The 20118-nt window shown below is 29.0% G+C and overlaps 1 protein-coding gene across 1 annotated transcript in view; it reads left to right on the top strand.

Moving 5' to 3' along the window:
* The window catches only part of LOC100213958 (septin-1), a 45536-nt gene extending 28650 nt beyond the window's left edge, over positions 1-16886 (top strand). Inside the window, exons 6-11 of the mRNA XM_065807775.1 lie at positions 4669-4773; positions 4883-4979; positions 5081-5129; positions 6375-6482; positions 6572-6650; positions 16317-16886. Coding sequence (XP_065663847.1) covers positions 4669-4773; positions 4883-4979; positions 5081-5129; positions 6375-6482; positions 6572-6650; positions 16317-16376 — 498 coding nt within the window. The 3' untranslated portion in view covers positions 16377-16886. The remainder of the gene's footprint in view (positions 1-4668; positions 4774-4882; positions 4980-5080; positions 5130-6374; positions 6483-6571; positions 6651-16316) is intronic.
* The last annotated feature ends 3232 nt before the right edge of the window (positions 16887-20118 follow it).

Here is a 20118-nt window from a genome sequence, read left to right as displayed (position 1 = left end):
CCAAGCCGTGTTTAAAAACGCAAGCGGTCCAAAAATGGAAAAAATTAAGAAGCATTTTACTCAAATATTTAAACAATACAACCTCTGTATTTCCATTCAATCTAATATGAAAGTTGTTATCTACCTTGATGTTACATTTGATCTTAATAACTGCACTTTTCAACCTTACCATAAACCTGATAGTACGCTAAATTATATCCATGCTAGTTCCAACCATCCACCAAGCATTTTAAAACAATTACCAACCTCAATTGAACATAGATTATCTTCTAATTCTTCAAACGAAAAAATTTTCCAAAAGTCTGCTCCTATTTATAAAGACGCATTAGAAAAGTCTGGATTTCCCACTAATCTCCAATATCATTCAAATCTAAATCCTTCTAATACTAATAAACGAAAAAGAAATATAATATGGTTTAATCCCCCTTTCAGTAAAAATGTGGTAACAAAAATTGGACACCTTTTCTTAAACTTAATTGACTTACATTTTCCATTACATCATAAGCTCCACAAAATTTTCAACAGAAACACAATAAAAGTTAGTTACAGCTGCATACCAAATATTTGATCTATTATTAATTCACACAACCAACAAATTTTGCGCAACAAACTCACCACTAATGATATAAATTGCAACTGCATTAAGAAAACTGCATGCCCGTTAAATAACGAATGTCTATCAAAAAACGTTGTATATAAAGCCACTTTAACATCACCTAATCCCAGTCTTACTGAAAAATATTACATCGGTATCAGTGAAAACGCTTTCAAGCTCAGATTTGCAAACCACCTTAAATCATTTAATGCAACCAGATATAGAAATGATACAGAACTTTCCAAAGAGATCTGGAAACACAAAGACGCAGGTAACATGCCTATAATTAAGTGGAGCATAATTAAAAGATGCCAATCTTATAATCCATCTACAAAAAGGTGTAACCTTTGCATCAGTGAAAAATATTTTATTATGAATTTTGATAGTGGTTTACTACTTAATAAAAAAAGTGAATTGGTTTCTGCTTGTAGACATAGGAAAAAATTTTTACTTTCTAACTTTGATACCGGCGATTAGCAAATATTGGATCACGTACACTTGACGTCAGATGCCGTTGCAATGCTAAATTTGTATTTTTTATAACGGTTTTTATTTTATATTTGAATAATATGGCTGATGATTGCCGAATGGCATGAAACTTCAAGTTCCATTATAAAGTTGTATTTTCTCATTTAAAATATTTTAATATTATTATTTGATCTATTTTTTTCAAAAAGATATTGATCACTCTTAAACAGACAAGAGTTGTATTTCCAGCAATATACAACATTTATCAATAAATATATATATATATATATATATATATATATATATATATATATATAAATATATATATATATATAAATATATATATATATGTATATCTACTTATATATAAATATATATATTTTTATATATATATATATATATATATATATATATATATATATATATATATAGAGAGAGAGAGAGAGAGAGAGAGAGAGAGAGAGAGAGAGAGAGAGGGAGAGAGAGAGAGAGGTTGAGAGAGAGAGAGAGAGAGACAGTAGGCAAAAAAATAAATGGCACAAGCATTTTTTTTTATGTTTTTTTTTTAACTTATCTGTTATCTCATGTTTTTTTAAAACTGTAAAAAATGTAAATGTACATCAAAGAGTACTACTATTAAGAAGATTTTTATATGTATTTGTGCTTGATTTTACCAAAGGATTATTGTTTTTAAAAACATTAAAAGCACACAGGTGTTATATTGGAAGCATAAAAATAAATGGCACAAAAACTTTATTGAGTATTTTTTTTGGATTTTTGTGGGAAAAAAAATAAAATTTTGGTAAGTTTAAGTCTAAAATTATATTTACATATGTAACACATAAGATGCGTTCACATGTAAAATATAAAATATATTTTTAGCACACAAGTTTTAATTAATTGAATAAAATTGAATACAATTTAAGTTGCATGAGAGGAACAGTAAAATACGGTGGTGGAAATGTCATGGTGTGTAATTTTTCTTATTTGTGCCATTATCTTTTTTGCGAGAAAATATTTGATCAGTACAAGTACAGTTGATTTTTATACATCATATGAACTTATATTTGACAATTTTGGAACAGGATGCTTCAATATAATGCTATTTTCAAAAAATTCATAGTTTTTTCCCTTAAAAACAAAAATCAACTACCGTTTTTTAATCATTTTATACAAATTTTTTCAAAAAAAGTTTGTGCCATTTATTTTTTTGCTTATTGTATTTATAAAATATATATTTTATATAATATTATTATAACAATCCTGTCATAGTCTTACAAATTTGTTCTTCAGAACTCTCTTTAATTCTCTTTAAACTATTCAATAAGTGTTTGACTGTACTTGTTTTCCAGCTTGCTGGAAAATGGCATTTGTGGCTCCAATTTTTTTTAAATATTATTAGCAAGGTCTTTGAGTAAGGTTTTTAAAAAACTAAAAATTTGCAATCACTTAATTTACCCTTTGTCTTTCTAATTGCAGTTTTAAAGTCATTCTTGAAGGCCAACATTCTTCATGTCTAGTAATTTCTTGGGTACCACAAGGTTCTACTATTTTCTTCTAATTCTATTCTATTAGCAAGATTAGAATTATAATTCCAACAATACTCAGTTGTTTACTGCAATAAAATTATTACAATTTTGTTGACAGTCTTATTTTGATAAATGGCAACCTTTTCACTGAGTTTTCATTTTTATGTCTTCTTGGATTATCACTCACTAGTGATATCTCATGGAAACCGTATATACAATTCATTACAAGTTAGCATCTGCTTAGGTTTCTTCTCATTATTGGGCTCACCATTTATTTACTCTGGATTCCATTCTCTACTAATCTCTTATTCCTCCTTTTATGAAATACTGTTGACAAATTTGGGCTGGTTCTTTAATGATTCTCCTTCTCTTCTGGACAAGGTCTAAAAACACATCTTAAATGTAATTGGACCTGCTCTATCTACCAAGCTTGAGCCACTCTTCCATTGTCCTAAGGTTGAATCTCAATCAAAGGTAAAAAACTACAACCATTGAAGCATAAAGATATAAATATTAAAAAACAAGATAAATTACTCAAGCAAAGCATTTGGTTAAATGAAGCATGAAATGTCTAACATAAACGCTAGACAAACTTGTTTACAAACCATTTAACTAAGACGCGTCCAATAACCTTTAAAAATATATAGAAAGGGCAGAGATTGAATAGATATATGCAGATAGATATATGTAGAGGTGCGTATATATGAGACAAAATAAGCAGATGTAGTGGACAAAGAAATAGAAGACAAGTTAATGTATATAAGATATTGTATTTATAAACTTTAATTATTATTTTTAATTAAAATTCACCTTCATGGCCACTACAGTCAAAGAGTTCCTCCTCGACTGTAGTGGCCATGAAGGCCACTACAGTCGAGGAGGCTACTTTAGTTCTGGTTACAACCCACTCTCAATTCTATAACTTCAAAACATAAACCTAGACAAACAAGGCCGCTGCGCGGAAAAACAAGTTGAGTGCGGTACTACTAAGGACATAGTAAGGATCAAACTTGGAACTTCTCGCTTATAGGCTAGCGCTCTACCACTACACCACTACTGCAACTGTTAAATCATAATTAGTAATGACTAAAGAGCCATTGTATTTCATATTGTATACACCAAAACCCGTTTACAGAATTTTGTTGTGAATACTAAATCTACTAATAATAAGTATAGATTATTATTAGTATATTGTTAAGAATTTTTAGCATTTTGTTAGCTCAGCAACAAAATCAAATAGTATGATATATTTAAAAAACATAACAACATGTTAGAAATGATGATACCAAATGATTTGTTTTACAATAATTTATTATTGTAAAACAAATACTGATACACCTTTATTATTACCAGTATCCTGGTAATTATATGAAACACAAAACATTTATTCCTAATACAAAAGTACTAAAGTAGAATGACAAAGTTTTAAAAAACCATACATAAGCACAGGATTGGCATTTTGGAACTGATAAACTTCTTAAATATTAGAAATTTTAATAGTGTGTGTATTCTTAATGTAACAACCAAGAGTTGGCCTTTAAAGCTCTAAAGTTAACTCTAAACTATTTTTTCTTCACCCAAAGCACAACTAGCTTAAACAACTTCATTGAATTTGAATCAGCTAACCAGTTCATAAAAAAGGTTGTTCTTTGGTTCTTTTTTGGTTGCAATGTGGTTAACATTAAATATTAACTTATGATTATTTACCCTAAAAATTTACCTTTTTCAAAGGTAATATCTTTAACTCAATGGTTTCAATAATTAATGTAACATAAAAAAACATCTTTTGAAAAGTTGTTTTTTTTTTATGTTACTTTAATTATTTATACAGAGTAGTGATATTAAATAAATCTCTACTCTGTATAAATATTCGTTTAAATTAAGTATAATAGTATAATAATAATATTTTAAAAAAATGCTCTAAACTTTTTATATGCTAACAAAATCTTACTCAAATATCATTAAGATTATTGTTGTGATGGCGTTATTGTTGTTTTAAATACCATAAGCATGGTATAAGAGTTGAAATAGTTTTAAATTTAAATAATAAAACATAATAAACATATTTTATTTAAGGTTATATCTGAAATTCGTGAAAGGAAAATAAAGATATATAATTTCCCAGATTGTGATGAAGACGAAGAAGACGAAGAATTTAAACAGCTTGCAAAAGAACTAAAGGTAGCTAAACTTCATTTTGAAAAAAAAATAAAAAAGTTTTAACCAGTGTTTATTTTGATGATAGAAGCTAAAAAAAAAAGGACCATTTGAATTTTTTTATACTCTTTAGATGGCAGTACCCTATGCTGTGGTGGGAAGTAACTGTATTATTGATATTAAAGGAAAGAAGGTCAGAGGGAGGCAATATCCTTGGGGCGTTGTAGAAAGTAATTTATTTTATATCATTTTTATTTTAACTAATTTTTTTTAAACTTTTTTAGTAATTATTTATCTACTTGATATAAAAGTTATTCATTTTTATTTTTAGTTGAAAACCCTGCTCACAGTGACTTTGTTAAGTTAAGAACAATGCTCATGTAAATATATTAATTATTTTTTTACTTTAATTACTTTTGGTTTCCTTTTTTATATTATTATATAGTTAATTAATTAGGTAATTGTTCTTTTCAATAGTTTTGTTTATAAATAAAATGCTGTATTTTAAAGCATTCTTTCTATAATTTTTTAAGAGTTCAATAAGTGTTTATATTGAACAAAAAGTTTTATAAGCTATGTGCTAATATTGGTCAAAAAGCTGCATAACTATTTATAAACAGTTCTATATCTGTTTATAAGATGTTCATTTTTTTATTGATAAAAATTTTAATGTGTTAAAATTTAGTTTTTCTTAATAAAATAAATTTATATTGAAAATAGATATCAAAATAATTTTTTTCCTGATCAAAAAATTAAAAAATCTGGAACTTGCCATTTACATGGGAATACTAGGAAACATACTAGAAGACCATTGTAGTGAGACCTTGCTGGTTGCTACAAAGGTGGTATCGTCTGGATGAGCAGAAAGAATCCGCTAACTCAGTTTTAAAAAGCTCAAAATTTTAACTTAAATGCATTAGGGTTGTTTTCTAATCAAAAAACAAGCAGAGTTTGTGAGACAAACATTCTTTAAAAAAGATACTTACATTGAGGTAAGAAAGCTCATATACTTGTTTATGGATTGTAAACAACAAAGTTGATCCAAAGAAAAATTTATCTTGATTGTAGAAGACTAGTCAAAAGTAAATTAAAGTGAAGCTAAATTTTAAGTTTTTTTTCTACAAAATAATAAATTATGCATTAAATTTTTTTTTTTTTTTTTTAAATGTATTTAGATTTCTAAGACTAAAGAAGCCAATATTGTTAAGGAAGCTACTCTTTTTTTAGTTGTGATAATTCTCTCTCAATGCTAATACTAATAATATTGAGAGAGAATTACATATATAAATATTTGTCTGTTTTTTATATAATTAATGTTCTATTTTTTCTTTGTAATTAATTTGTCTATGGAATAAGTTAATTTATTTGTCAACAGGCCTTCAATATAAATGTTTATGCTTAAACAAAAATGCACTTTTATTATGTTTTTCTTATTTCATTGATGGGTTCAAACTATAGTAATATCAAAAATTATAAAAAAATAATTTTGATGTCTTTTTTTAATTTATTAATCTAAAATTAAAATTAAGTTGAAAAAAATATTTTTTAAAAAAAATAAGAGCCGCTTTTGAAATGAAACCTTTTTTGTATTTGAAATTAAACCTAATCCTAATTTTTTTTTGCAGTACATACATGCAAGATTTGAAAGAAGTTACTCAAGATTACCATTATGAAAATTACCGTGCCCAACGACTCAGTACACCTCCAGGAACTCCAGGATCCAAGCCAAAGCGGTGATCATATAGTTTCATTTTTTTTTTAATTATAAATTTGCTTATATATAATATACATTATAAAAATTATTTTTCATTTTTTGCTTTAGAGTTTCATCTGAAATGCATGATGCTAATGATGGCTCAGCTGAAGACAAGGATCAAATGCTTAAAGCAAAAGAACTTGAGGTAATTAATGAGGTTATTGCTATCATCATTTATAAGGACAACATTTAATGAGCATATATAGATATATATATATATATATATATATATATATATATATATATATATATATATATATATGTTTGCCTAAAAACATTTCACAATTTCATGGTTATTTCCAGTGGTCTAAAAATATAAACAGTGACAATTGTTATGAGGCATTAAATCAGAATTTCAAAAAGACCTGGAAAGTTCTAGAAGAATTGATAATGGCCCTTTCAATATTTTATTTAAGAGTCAAGGTACACAATAATACTTAACCTTAGACAAAAAATAGTTTTATTTATAAAAATTCAGAGTTATTGAGAAACAACTGTTGCACTCAGTACATTAAAACTTATTTCTATAATGACACAATAGCAGACATGTTTTTTCCAATGTTTTTAGAGTGAAAAGAGAAGATTAGCATTAAATTTTATATTTCTAAATTGTTTTTTATACTTTCATTTTCTACAATATTTAATAAATTTATTGTTTAATTTCTTTTCTCAATGGACTTTCTAATGGGAATTTTATTTTTGTTTCTTTTTGTTTTGGTTTTTATTATATTCTGCAAAATTTCTTGATTGCTCAACATTTTTGAACACTTTTTAGTTAAATTACTTTTCCAGTTCTCATATCTTTTATTTTTAGCCATACTTTACAATTTGTTGACTTTTTTTGACAATTTGTTGACAAAAATCTATGCCTGTTTTTTTTTTTTTGTTTTTTTTAAAGTATTTTTTTTTTTTAATAAGTTACTTTCTTGTTGCTAAGGTGCAAGTTAAAATTATGAATTTAAAATTAGATAATGATAATAATAAAAGCAGAAACTCCAATAAAATAATCTACCTCTTTACATGTCCAAATCAATATAACCACTGTGGACCAGAGGGCATATTAGGTTTGATGGAACGTCTTTTGGGATTTTTTCACTGATAAAATATTGTTTTCATTAAACTAACATGGTTTAATCATATTTAAAATTAGTTTCACTTGCTAAGAGTAAAAAAAAACACAAAATTCTGAACCCCCTCCCCCAGTTAAAAAATGAGGGGGTTTGTTAATTTTACATAGCCACAGCTCCTGGATATCAAAGTATTTTTTAATGAAATTTGAAATCTATAAATTATTTTTAATTTAGTTTTCACCTCAGTTAAATGTGTTTTTCGAAAACACATTTAACTGAGGTGGGCCTGGGTTGTCAAAAGTTTTGGGTTTTATTTGAAAAAAAGTTTGCTCCAATCTCATGATTTTTTATAAGACAGCTTTATTTAACAATATAATGAAATTTTTAGTAAAAAATTTTTTACTAAAAAATTTTTACTAAATATAATCTCAGTATAAAATTAAGTATTATAATCTTTTAATTCCAAAATCAACAACAGCAATCTATCAATCTTCAATCTATCTCCATAATCTTTATGATCTATACTGCGTTTATATCGTTGCCATGTAGGCTTAAACTATGAATTGCTTCACCGCACTGTTCTGTATACTTTGACAAGCCACATCCTACATTCTTTACAAAAGGAAAAACATGGCAACATATAGTGTGGACTTTTTATGAAACTATTAGTGACTTTCCAAGCGAAGAGGCTGTTTCTTGTAGGCATAGAAAAGCATCTCTTAACAATGATATTTTATGTTCTGAATTTTTTTCCAAAACAAGCTTCTTTTACAGAATTAAAAGTTCTTAAGCTTTGGACTACAGGAAGTAGATATGGTACTTTAAGTTGCACTTCAAGTTGAAGTGAATCAAGTAATTTTAAAATTTTGTTTGCATTATTAACATCCCATCCAACTCCATGATATCCTCTTTTTATCATATAGTGTTTTTTTAACCACAACTCAAAACCATCCCACTCAGTTGTAAGAAATCCTGCTATCTCATCCACTGCTCCAATAAGAAGATGCAGCTCAGGCGGAGCATCTAAATTTTCTAGCAAAGTATTTTTATCCATGTTCAGATATACTGTTGTTTTAAATATTATCAAGTTCCTTCATGGAAGATCTAATGGATCCATTTGTAATATACGCCATTTAAAGATACTCCTCTGCCATTTAAAGATACTCCTCTGCCATTTAAAGATACTCTTGCAAAACCTACACATGGATTTATACCTCTTTCTTTAATAATATGCAGGATTAAATCAGAAGGATTTTTAATATAAACTAAATCTTTTATGATAGGTTCATTCTGGTTAGAAACAAATTCAAATTCCTCTACACTATAAAACTTATCATGTTGTACTTTAGGATTATCTAGTTTTTGAACTATTTTCTTCAACTGTCTCTTCCATTTAATCCTGTTCTAATTGTAGAACAAAGTTTTTTTGTTACATTGTCAGAAAGTTCAAGGAAGACTGTTGAAGAGAAAAATTCCATGACTGTTAGAAGAGAAAGTTGTTGTAACATCTGTTACAATTTATATAACAGAAATAGGTGTTCCTTGTGTTTTTAGTTTGAAACCTGTCCCTTTTTTTATACCTTCGCTCTCCATCTTTTAATTATAGCACTGGTTATTTGTTCTGCATATTCTCCTAATTGTAAACAGTGGCCAATCAAGTTGTCTACAGCAGTAGCTTGTGTACACTGATGAGAAATGCCTCGTCCAGTAACAAGAAAACAAGTGCTGCATATGTTTGCAGACTCTTTCGGTTCAGTAAATGTTAGAACACTGATACCCAAACATGGATCTGCAGATCGCCTTTTCTTGGCTTAATCAATCTAAAGCATTTCAGCTTACAAATCAACAAAATTAAAAATTAACTAACTAGAACTTAACAAATAATTGTGCATAGAGATTTGTTTGTAACAATTTGTTTTAGTTATATTATATATCTAAATATACAGTATCGGACAAAACGAGTGCAACCAAATAATGCCAATTTAGTTTCTTTATATAAAAGTGCTGCATTTTTTCAATTTAGAGAAATAACTATGTAACTGTTTAGAGACAAAGTTCTTCAAGTTTTATTCATCACAAAGTTCATTATTTGTACACGAAAATTAATAAATTAATTAAAAGTATTAAAAAAAGTTGATTTCCTTCTGGATAAAACAAGTGCAACTCGACAAAATGTTGACCAAGCTGGTTTTCGCTATCAATATTTCGTGGCGAATCCTTTGTTGTCGATCACAGCCTTGCATCTTCTAGGCATAGATTCGATCAGGTGATCAATGAAACTTTGTGGAAAGGCTGCTCAGGCCTTTTGGATTTGTTCAAACAGTTGATCCTTATTACGAACACCTTCATGATTAATTCTGCGGTTGACGATCTCCCACAGGTTCTCGATAGGGTTGAGATCCGGAGATTGAGGCGGCCAAATTATCACCGATAGGTGGTTGTCTTGAAACCACTGCTTGACTACTTTTGCAGTGTGTTTCGGATTGTTGTCTTGCTGAAAAACCCATTTTATTGGCATATTCCATTCAGCATGAGGTAACATTACATCTTTCAGGATATTTTTATAAAAATGAAACAGTCCATTATTCCATCGTTTCAATGTATTGGACCTAGACCATTAGCAGAAAAACACCCCCAGACCATTACATTGCCTCCACCATGCTTCACGGTCTTATGCCAGTAACGTAAATTGAGGCGTTTCTCCGGACGGTCAACGTACACGGCAAATGCTGTTGCTCCCAATGATGTTGAACTTCGATTCATCACTGAACAGGACAGTTCGCCATTTCTGCACATTCCAGTCAATATGAGATCTAGCAAACAGGAGTGTTTTCTTCTGGTTTTTTAGTGAAAACAATCCGGCTTCAACAGCATGTCGTCTGATTGTTCGGTTCGGTACAGGCAGCTCTAATTGCTTTTGTATCTCGACTGATGATATCCAGGGATCCTTCTTGACGGATCTGACGATCATAGAATCCTCTCTAGAAGTGGTGGAACGCGGTCTTCCACCTTTTTTATCTGCTGCCAACTTTCCCGTAGAACGATATTTGGAACATAGTCTTGATACAGTCCATTTTTTTACGCGGTATTTATCACAAATACTTTGTGACATTCCACTTACGTAATCGCCAATAATTTTCTTTCTTAGTTCCAATCCAAGACTGTCGGGAGCCATTTTTGCACTTGAAGTCATAAAAATAATAAAAAAAAATAATCACACTTCTCAAGGCTTACCGTGTTACATTTACCTTGTGATGATACAATAATGCTCTGTGGAACACAACGTCTTGGTTGGATGTGGACTGTATTGATGTAATGAAACACTTGTTGTATTTCACTTCTTGTATTGATGTTCTTCGATAAAACACTTTGATAAAACTCACTTTGATAAACTGTCTTGATAATACTGACTGATTGACTTCCTTATACTGACTGAATTACATGTCGATTTACATGTCTCTTATATAGTAAAATAAACCTGTGTGAACCTGTTCTGGAAGATTCTAGATGCTTCTTTTCGATGATTCTAGATGCTTCTGGAAGCTTCTGGATGCGTCTGGATGCTTCTGAATGTTTCTGGATATTTCTGGATGCTACTGGATGCTTCCAGATGCTTCTTCTGAAAACTTCTGGAAGCTTCTGCATGCTTCTGGAAACTTCTGGATACTTCCTTTAATTATTAAAAAACTTCTGTGACGTTGACACGGACCAGACTTAAGAAAACGAAACAAACCAAAAAAGTTGCACTTGTTTTGTCCGCTGCAAAATGGCACTTGTCAACGAAATTCTACCTGTGTGCTGTCACCTGTCAGCTGATTGCTCATGTCATGGCATGCTATGACTCCAGGCTCCTGAACTGTTTGCTGTGGTAGTATAGTTCGTTTCGTTTTTAAGACATGTAAAATTAGGAACACTTTTTAGCATTGTTCGATCTTGGTTGCAAATGTTTTGTCCAATACTGTATATTGTATATAATCATTTGTTGTATTTTCTGCCACCAATGAGCAGGAGTAAAGGACAATCTTTATAGTCTATAATAATGTTTAAATGTATAATAATTTTATATGTATAAAAAAATTTCAACTTTTTTATATAACATTGAAATATTATATATTTAAACACAAAGACTTCAATGTTATTTTAAAAGGCTGAAATTTTTGTGGATGTTTTATATGGGTGGTCCTTTGTTATTTATACTTTACTATAGTATTAGTATGAAACAAATTGATTCAAACATAAAGTATATAAAGTATATTAGTATATAAAATACCTTAGCAACTTGAACTTCCTATGATCCTCTAGAAGTATGGCTGCTCTTAAGAAGGTATAAATTTTGTTTACAATTCCACATATGACATTAGGAAAAGCCATAATATTTTTATCATAACCATCATATATGTAGAGTTAGATCATATCTTGTATTTGGGTGATGACTTCTGATAGCAACTTAGATCTAGCACTTTTTTCAACCCAACACACTCCATAAACTGAATCATGTAAGAAACTGTTTCCAGACATGATATATTTGGTATTTTTATTTATTGAATATTATACAGGGTGCGGGAAAAGTTCGGAAACATTTTAATAAAGGATTGTATTACAATTTTATTAGTCAAAAAAAATATAATAACCTAAGAACATCAAAAAATATATATACAATTTTAATTACAAAAGTTCATTTTTAAAAATTCCTCCATTTGCTCTGATACAAGCTCTGAGATTCCGCGGGAACTGATCAATTGCATCGCGCACCATTTTTTCATCGATTTTGCTCCACGCTTTCACCAAATCGCGCTTCAACGACTCTACCGACTTGTATGGTTTAGAACAAACCTTTGCCTCTAGAATCCCCTAGATGGCGTAGTCGAGTGGGTTCAGTCGGGCGAATATGGCGGCCATTGCTGGAAAATTGTTTTTACAAAATTCTTGTGTCATTCTTGCTCGGTGTGCTGGCGCAGAACTTTGTTGAAAGATCCAATTTTGGTTCGGATAGGTTTGTTGGGTCCAAGACAACACTACAGCTTGAAGAATGTCAGTTGTTGGCATTGATTTTGATTCCATTTTCGACAAAAATAAGCTCTGTTTTGCCCAAAAATGTCACTCCCGCCCAAACCATCACTCCAGCTGGCTTCTGGGTGTGTGAAACGATGCGACATTTTTTGTTAGCCTCAGAAGACCCTGAAGCATGTACACGATCATTTTGGACATTGTGGGCTTGCTCAACGCTGAAAAATTTTTCACGCACAATTTCACAAAACGCACAATTTCGATTTGATGTTTACTTTGCTGATGCAGGGAAATTATAGGCGTACAAATGTTTTCACGTTCGATAGACATCTGAAAATAAAACATTTAAGAACGTTTAATAAATCATTCAAGAGAGAATTGAGTAACAAATTCAACAGTATAAAAGTATTAATAAAACATTGTTTTACTCAATAAAAATTTTAAAGCATAAAAAGTTTCCGAACTTTTCCCGCACCCTGTAATATTAGGCAAAGAGTAATATCCAGACAATTTTTATTAACAGAGAAGCGCTTTTATGTTTTATTACATTGAAGCAGTTCAATTAGTAGTCTACTATACTCAATTTGTAACAGTAACGTTTTTAGGCAAATTTAAAATTTATTTTAAATGATTATCTGGTAAATAAAAGAGTTACGTAAAATTCGGAACGCATATTAATTTTACTTACTCATTTGCACATTTTATGTGAAAATTGGTTTAACAATTTAACTGTTTTCACAAGTGAAACTAATTTTAATTACAATTAAATCATGTTACTATAGTGATAACAACAATTTATTAGTGAAAAAACCCCAGGTGACACTCCATCAAACCTAAACTACCCTCTAGTCCACAGTGTAACACAATTTTAAAATTTTCCGTGTATAACAAAAAAAACTTAGTCATTAAGTTTTTAATCATCAATATTTCAAATTAGGACTCATCTAAAAAACCTGAAAAAATAAAAATAATAATAATGCAAAAGCTCAGTTTTCAGTCACTCACATTACAATAAACAATCAGTCACATTACAATTTACAAACTAAATAAATAACTTTTTCCCTTTTCTTCCTTTTCTTTAGGAAACATGTTAGTGTTGTTTAGCCCAATTGAAATGTTTTGATTTCAATTCTGGAGTAAGTTTAGCAGGTTCTTTGCAGGTCTGTAGTTCTGTTAAAAATTGTTATACTTTCTTATTGTATAATTTTAGAAAGTGTTTTGGTACTTTTTTTGTGGCTTTTGACACAAATGTTAGGTATTGTCCATTCATTTCTTTGTGTAGTGATGTATGATCTTCCACGTTTTTCACCTCTTGCACTTTGTAGGCATATATTCATATCAAGTTTAGCTCTGTTTATTGCATCACAATAATGTTAACTAAATTTGCAATTTTTCTTCAGGAGTCATTTTAATGTTTTAGTAAAGCAGAAATATTTCTGAAATTTTTTTTGTTTGGTATATCTTTAATTTTTTTTACTTTTAGACACCAAACTTTAAATATTTTTAGTTAAAACCAATAAAAACTATAAAGTCATAAGTCAGAGTTACAAGAACAAAAAAAAATTATTATTTATTTAAAAGTTATTTTTTACACATTTTTCTGCTTATAACTATTTCACTTTTTTTTTTTTTTTGTTAATTCATCTCCCCAAGGCCCAGAAGGCCACTACAGACGAGGAGGCTACTTAGTTGTGGTTATAACCCTCTCTCAATTTTTTAACTTCGAAACATTAACCTTGACGAACAAGGCTGCTACGCGGAGAAACAAGTTGAGCGCGGTACTACCAGGGACGTGGTGGGGATCGAACTCGGAACCTCTCGCTTATGAAGCGAGCGCTCTACCACTACACCACTACCGCATATGAGTACATAGAGTATGCCAAATTTTTTGCACATTGGAGTTTTTGAGGAAAAAAAACTGTAAGTAGTATATGGCCATCCGCTGTAAACGGTAATAATGAAAAGGAAGATACAATGAAGACCCTGAAATTCATATGCTATAAGTTTGAATCACCCAGTATGATTGTTTTATTAAATTTTATATCTTGTGAGATTTTTATAAGTCTGTCACAATTGACATGATGATGTCACATTCTGCATAATATCAAATAGCTTATTAAATTTGTTAAATCAGTTTCTGATTTCATTTTGACTTAGATTCAGTTATTTTTATATATTATTATTTCACTTAAAATAAAAAAATACAACATAATATATATATTTATAAACCTATAAAATATAAATACTAAATAAAAAAAATATATGTAAATACATTCAAACTTAGATACACTGATTTTGTTTTCTCTAATAATACCAAGCCTAAAGCCCAATTAAAACAAACTTGACTCTTAACAAAAATAAAACAAGAACTATGCAGTAATCTTATGAGTTATTTTATCAAATTTAATAGATTTGTTGGCAAAAGCAGAAAATTAAAGTTAATTGAGCTGTCAATAATTATTGGAATAAGACCACTTAGGTTTTTAAAAATCTTTTACTATGAACTGGTCTGTATATATATATATATATATATATATATATATATATATATATATATATATATATATATATATATATATATATATATATATATATATATATATCAACCCTCGGAATTAGGAAAAATAAGGTCGGCAATACATTTCCAACCTCAAATTGTTAGAGGTCGGCATCAGGTTGGCAAATAAAATTGATACAAAGGGGTTACCATAAGAGATAAAAGCGAGGTCGGCGATTTTTGCCGACCTCAAACACTTCGAGGTCGGCATTGCCGAATGCTGACCCTAATTCCGAGGGTTGATTTATTGCAAATACTGGGGGTTGTATCGTTGGCAAGGCGAGCGTCTAACACTTGTAGAACAACAACCAAATTGTTCGATTAGTGATTCATCACTAAATATTACATCCTTTAAATCTTTCGCTGACCAGTGCTTGTACTTTTGACAAAGGGCAATACGGTCTCTAATATTTTTTGATCAAGGCAAGGTATTTTTACCGGAACATGGCTATTTAAGTTAAGTTGTTTGCACAAACGTCTTATAATTATCACAACACTTGGTTAACATCATTTGAAAATATCTCAGATGAAATTTCAGAAGCACTGGCAAACGGATGTGCTTTTGCATAACGATGAATGCAATTATTTGCCCTTAAAGCAGTCACCTTTGAGCAGTCACCTTTGATCGTCCAGTTCTAGCTTTGCTTTTAAAACCACCAGTTTTTCGATATCGTTTTTATAATGCAGCTATGTGTTACGTTAAAACGTGCAGCAATAGAGGTCAGGGTCAATCCTTGTTCACATAGATTAATAGAGCACGTTTGTTAATTCATTAGTTTTTCCTATAACTATTTTTTTATTTTTTGATAAAATAACAACAAGCTATGTCTAAAACAAATTTAGTGTTTATAACATAACATTTCGCGTGTATATAATAATAATGCTCAAAATTTTCAATGTAGAAAAATATTTCTAAATAAATATTTCAAATTTTCTGCAAATTTAAAAATGTTCCAAACTATTAATCGCGACTGTATTTAAATATATATATATATATACATACATACATACATACATACATACATATATATATATATATACATATATATATATATATATATATATATATATATATATATATATATATATATATATATATATATATATATATATATATATATATATATATATATATATATATATATATGATGTTTGTATAATGTATTCTTTTTCTAAGCTTCGACGTATGCAAGAAATGATTGAGAAGATGCAGTTGCAAATGAAGCAAGGCAAATAATCCTTATAAATTGCTGTTTACTGTGTTGTAAAGCGAATTGAATTGCAAATTTCTATAAATAACGGTTAATTTTTTAGAATTTTTCTACTCAAAACTTTTTTTTAAACAATTGTATTCTTTCTGTTTAGTGTTTATATACTATATATTTAGTGTTTATTTATTTCAAATCACATATATATCAGAATGTATTGGTTCAAATACGCAAACATGCTAACGACATGCGCTTTTTCTTTGGTTCATTGTTATTTTAACGTTGTTTTTTTGTTTTTGTTTTTTGTTTATTTTTTCATAGCTTTACATTTATTCGACATTTATAACATTACAATTTTTAGGTTTTTATAATGTTTTGTATAAATAAAATGTTTTTTTAATTTACAAACGCTTTTGATAAATGCCTATACATTGCTACTGTTATGATTTCTGAAAAAATTTTGTAAATATATTTACTATGAAGATTTTTTATATTAATATTGAAATAGTGACATATTTGCGTAAAAAGCTTTAAAATGATTTAATGCATTTTTAAATCAATTTTACAGAGTGTAAAGTTGTACGAAAACTTTCAATTTCAGAAAAGGGGTCGTCCTTAAAGTACGAACGCTCATAGGGGAGATGGGAAGGGTTTTTCAAATAGTGTACAAAAGCTTATGGGGAGGGGGAGGGGTTATTTAAAAGTAGTTTAAAAAAATCCGTATTGATGTTTGTTCTATTAATTTATCACAATTAACAGATACTTGTTAAAACCAAAATGTTTTTGAATAAATAATAACTTTTAAAAAAAAACAACCATACCGTATCATCTAACCAATAAAAAAGCTAATTTTCTGACTAAAGATCCTAATTTGCCTACGTAAAAGGATGTATGGTATAGGGGAGTCGAGGGTATTGTGTCTCTATGCACCCACATGCCACCCCTTACACACTGGCTCTGAGTAAAACTTGTATGGCCTTGAGTAAGACTGAGTAAGGCTTGTATTTCAGGCAACCCCTTTTTTGATTCCGCAAAAAAACAGGTGAAAAACATTAATATACCTAAAATTTATGTAAGCTAATAACATTTTCTTGATTAAAGATAAAAATTCGTTTAATACTTTAATTTACTGCTTTTAAAACTAGTATTTGTGAATAAGATATAATCGTATTTATTTTCATTAGTAAAAAGCCAAGGTTTATATTTCTAAATGATGACATTTTCATTGATCAAAATCAACTTTAGTTGAACGATAACCACTGTTGAAAAAAACACAGTCAAAAAATACACAAAAGCAAAATTTGATGATCATGCAAAAAGTATAACAAACTCTTTGTTTACATTTAAATAGTAATATTGACAGGTTCATCAACTAATAATATTTTAACTTTACCTATTTTAACAACATCTGCTTCACACCAAAAATACTTTTCATCAATTTCTTTTATTTTATGGAGAACAACTCGCCTAACTAAACTAATTAGATCATCTAATAAAGCTGGCAGAAACTGAAGTTTTTTGTTTGTTTTGCAAGGTGTGACATTCTAGAATCTTTTAACGTTGTAAACAACTTTTCTTTTTATTTCTTAATCAAGTGATTGCGTTGCATTTTTTTCTTCTAATGTATTGGTTCCTTTTTCTGGTGGAGGCAAATTGCAAGTGCAAATGACAGTCACCAGGTTCTCTATCAACTCAACTGAACTTAAATCAATACGTTTATTTACAGAAACTTTGGTGTTATAAAACAGCTTTAATAAACATTTTGCCCCCATCACATAACGATAAAAATCTAATTGAATTCTAATAACTTGCTTCCTTAAAGTATCATTTTCAATTTTTGAAGATTTATCTTTTGCTTCTTCTGCTGTTAGCAATGCCTTCTTTTCTGAATTTGCTTTTGAGTTGCTGTTTTACTATCAGAATAGAAGACTTCTTTGATATTAACTCTTCTTCTTTGATATTAACTCTTCTTCTGATTTTTCATCCAACCAATGTAAGGTTTTGTTTCTGTACCACATTGTATAGGCTTGAATTGTTCGTATTTAATTTTTGTTAGTATAGTGCTTTGTCCAAATAAGTAGATCCAGAATCGCAAAATCACTTTCTAGAGCTTTGTTAGTTGTTGCTACATTTTCAGCAGCCTTTTAAATTTTATCATCTGAGTTCCAATATTTACCTCCTGGGGACTGATCAATTGCTTGTATTCAATTATTATTCAAAAATCAAGAATTATTAAAAGCGAATGGGAAATTATTTATAATAAGTGCTGCTTTAAGAAATCAAATTCTATATTTCCAGTCTCCTCAAAAAGTTTTTCATAAAGTTTATCTTTATATATTTTGACATCTCTTGGATTAAACACAGGTGTTTGATTGAGTATTGGAGAAGCGTCTTCGCAAAGATCTGATAATTTTAAACAAAATAAAAACATACTCATACTAAAAATTTTTTGTTTTCTTCGATGAGTCTCCAAAGAGGACCAATAACAAACTTATCAAAAATATCTAATGCACGAGGTTCTGCTAAAAATAATAAATTTGATATATCTTTATTAACTGCCTTCAATAAATTATTCGGATTTGACAAAAATTATTCGGATTTGGCCATTGAGACAAAAATTAAATCAATAATTAAATTATTGAGTTTACTAAAAATTTTACAAAAAAATGTATTTTTTAACTTATAATTTTTACCCGTTATCAAGGCAATTTTTTTTTCACATTCTAGTATTAAAAGTGTATAATAGTACTACATGTATGAATAACTACATTAAAGTATATATTTTTTATCAAGACTTGTCGCAATTATTAATTTTCTGTTTGTACCGTAGATTTCCCTAATTCCGAACAAAATTGCCCTTTAAGTTGAATAACTTCGCTTCTTTTTTTTTGAATTTCATATTAATTTTTTTAAATAAATAAACTGGAACCTAAACTGAGTCGAACCATATCAAGTAACAAGTATATTTATAATAAAAATATTGTTAATTTTTAATTTTAAAACGTGAAGTTTTTATTTGGAATAGAAACACCTGTTTCTAATTCCGAAAAGTACATATCAAATCCCAAAAAATAACATTCAATTTAAAATAGTAAATAATTTATACTAGTGTAGACCTTAGCTTAGAGTTAAGTAAAAAGATTTTTACTTATCTATTTATTAAATCCTGTCTTCCATCCTGTTTTCCATTATTATTTTGTAATCAGTTTAAAAAAAAATAATTTCACCTTCACTGTTTGTTTCTGTCAGTTAACCACTGTTAACCAGCAGAAATCTTAGTTATTAGTATCAGGTTGGCTGCAGCCTTAGCAAATGCTCCCCCATTAATTAAATAGAAAGCTTGCAGTGCTTTTTTACCATTTAGTAACCACGGCATTATTTTTCGCCATTATTTTTCGCCATTATTTTTCGCCATTAAATAGTATCGCAGTTAGTTTTTATTAAATAGTATTGCAGTAATATACCTGTATTTGTCTGTTATCTGTATAGTCATCAAATCTGTACTGCGGTTGCCATCTCCGAATGAATACTAATTCATTCGGAGGCGATAACCCAAGCTGTACTGTACAGATAATTTAAAAAAAATTATAATAAAAAAGTTGTAGTGTTCAAGAAATATTGTTTTAAAACATCAAGCTACAAAAATAAAAACTAATAATAGTTATTCACACTCTTTGCACGCGAATTCAATTGTTTCGTGATAATTGATAATACAAGGAATATACGAACAATTAGAACACTTTTCACATGCAACCCATTTTCTGCTTGTAG

Source organism: Hydra vulgaris, chromosome 10 (genome assembly GCF_038396675.1).
Source record: "Hydra vulgaris chromosome 10, alternate assembly HydraT2T_AEP".
NCBI classification, from domain to species: Eukaryota; Metazoa; Cnidaria; class Hydrozoa; order Anthoathecata; family Hydridae; genus Hydra; species Hydra vulgaris.
The sequence above is the reverse complement of the archived record's forward strand: the minus strand, read 5'-3'. Positions and strand labels throughout refer to the sequence as shown.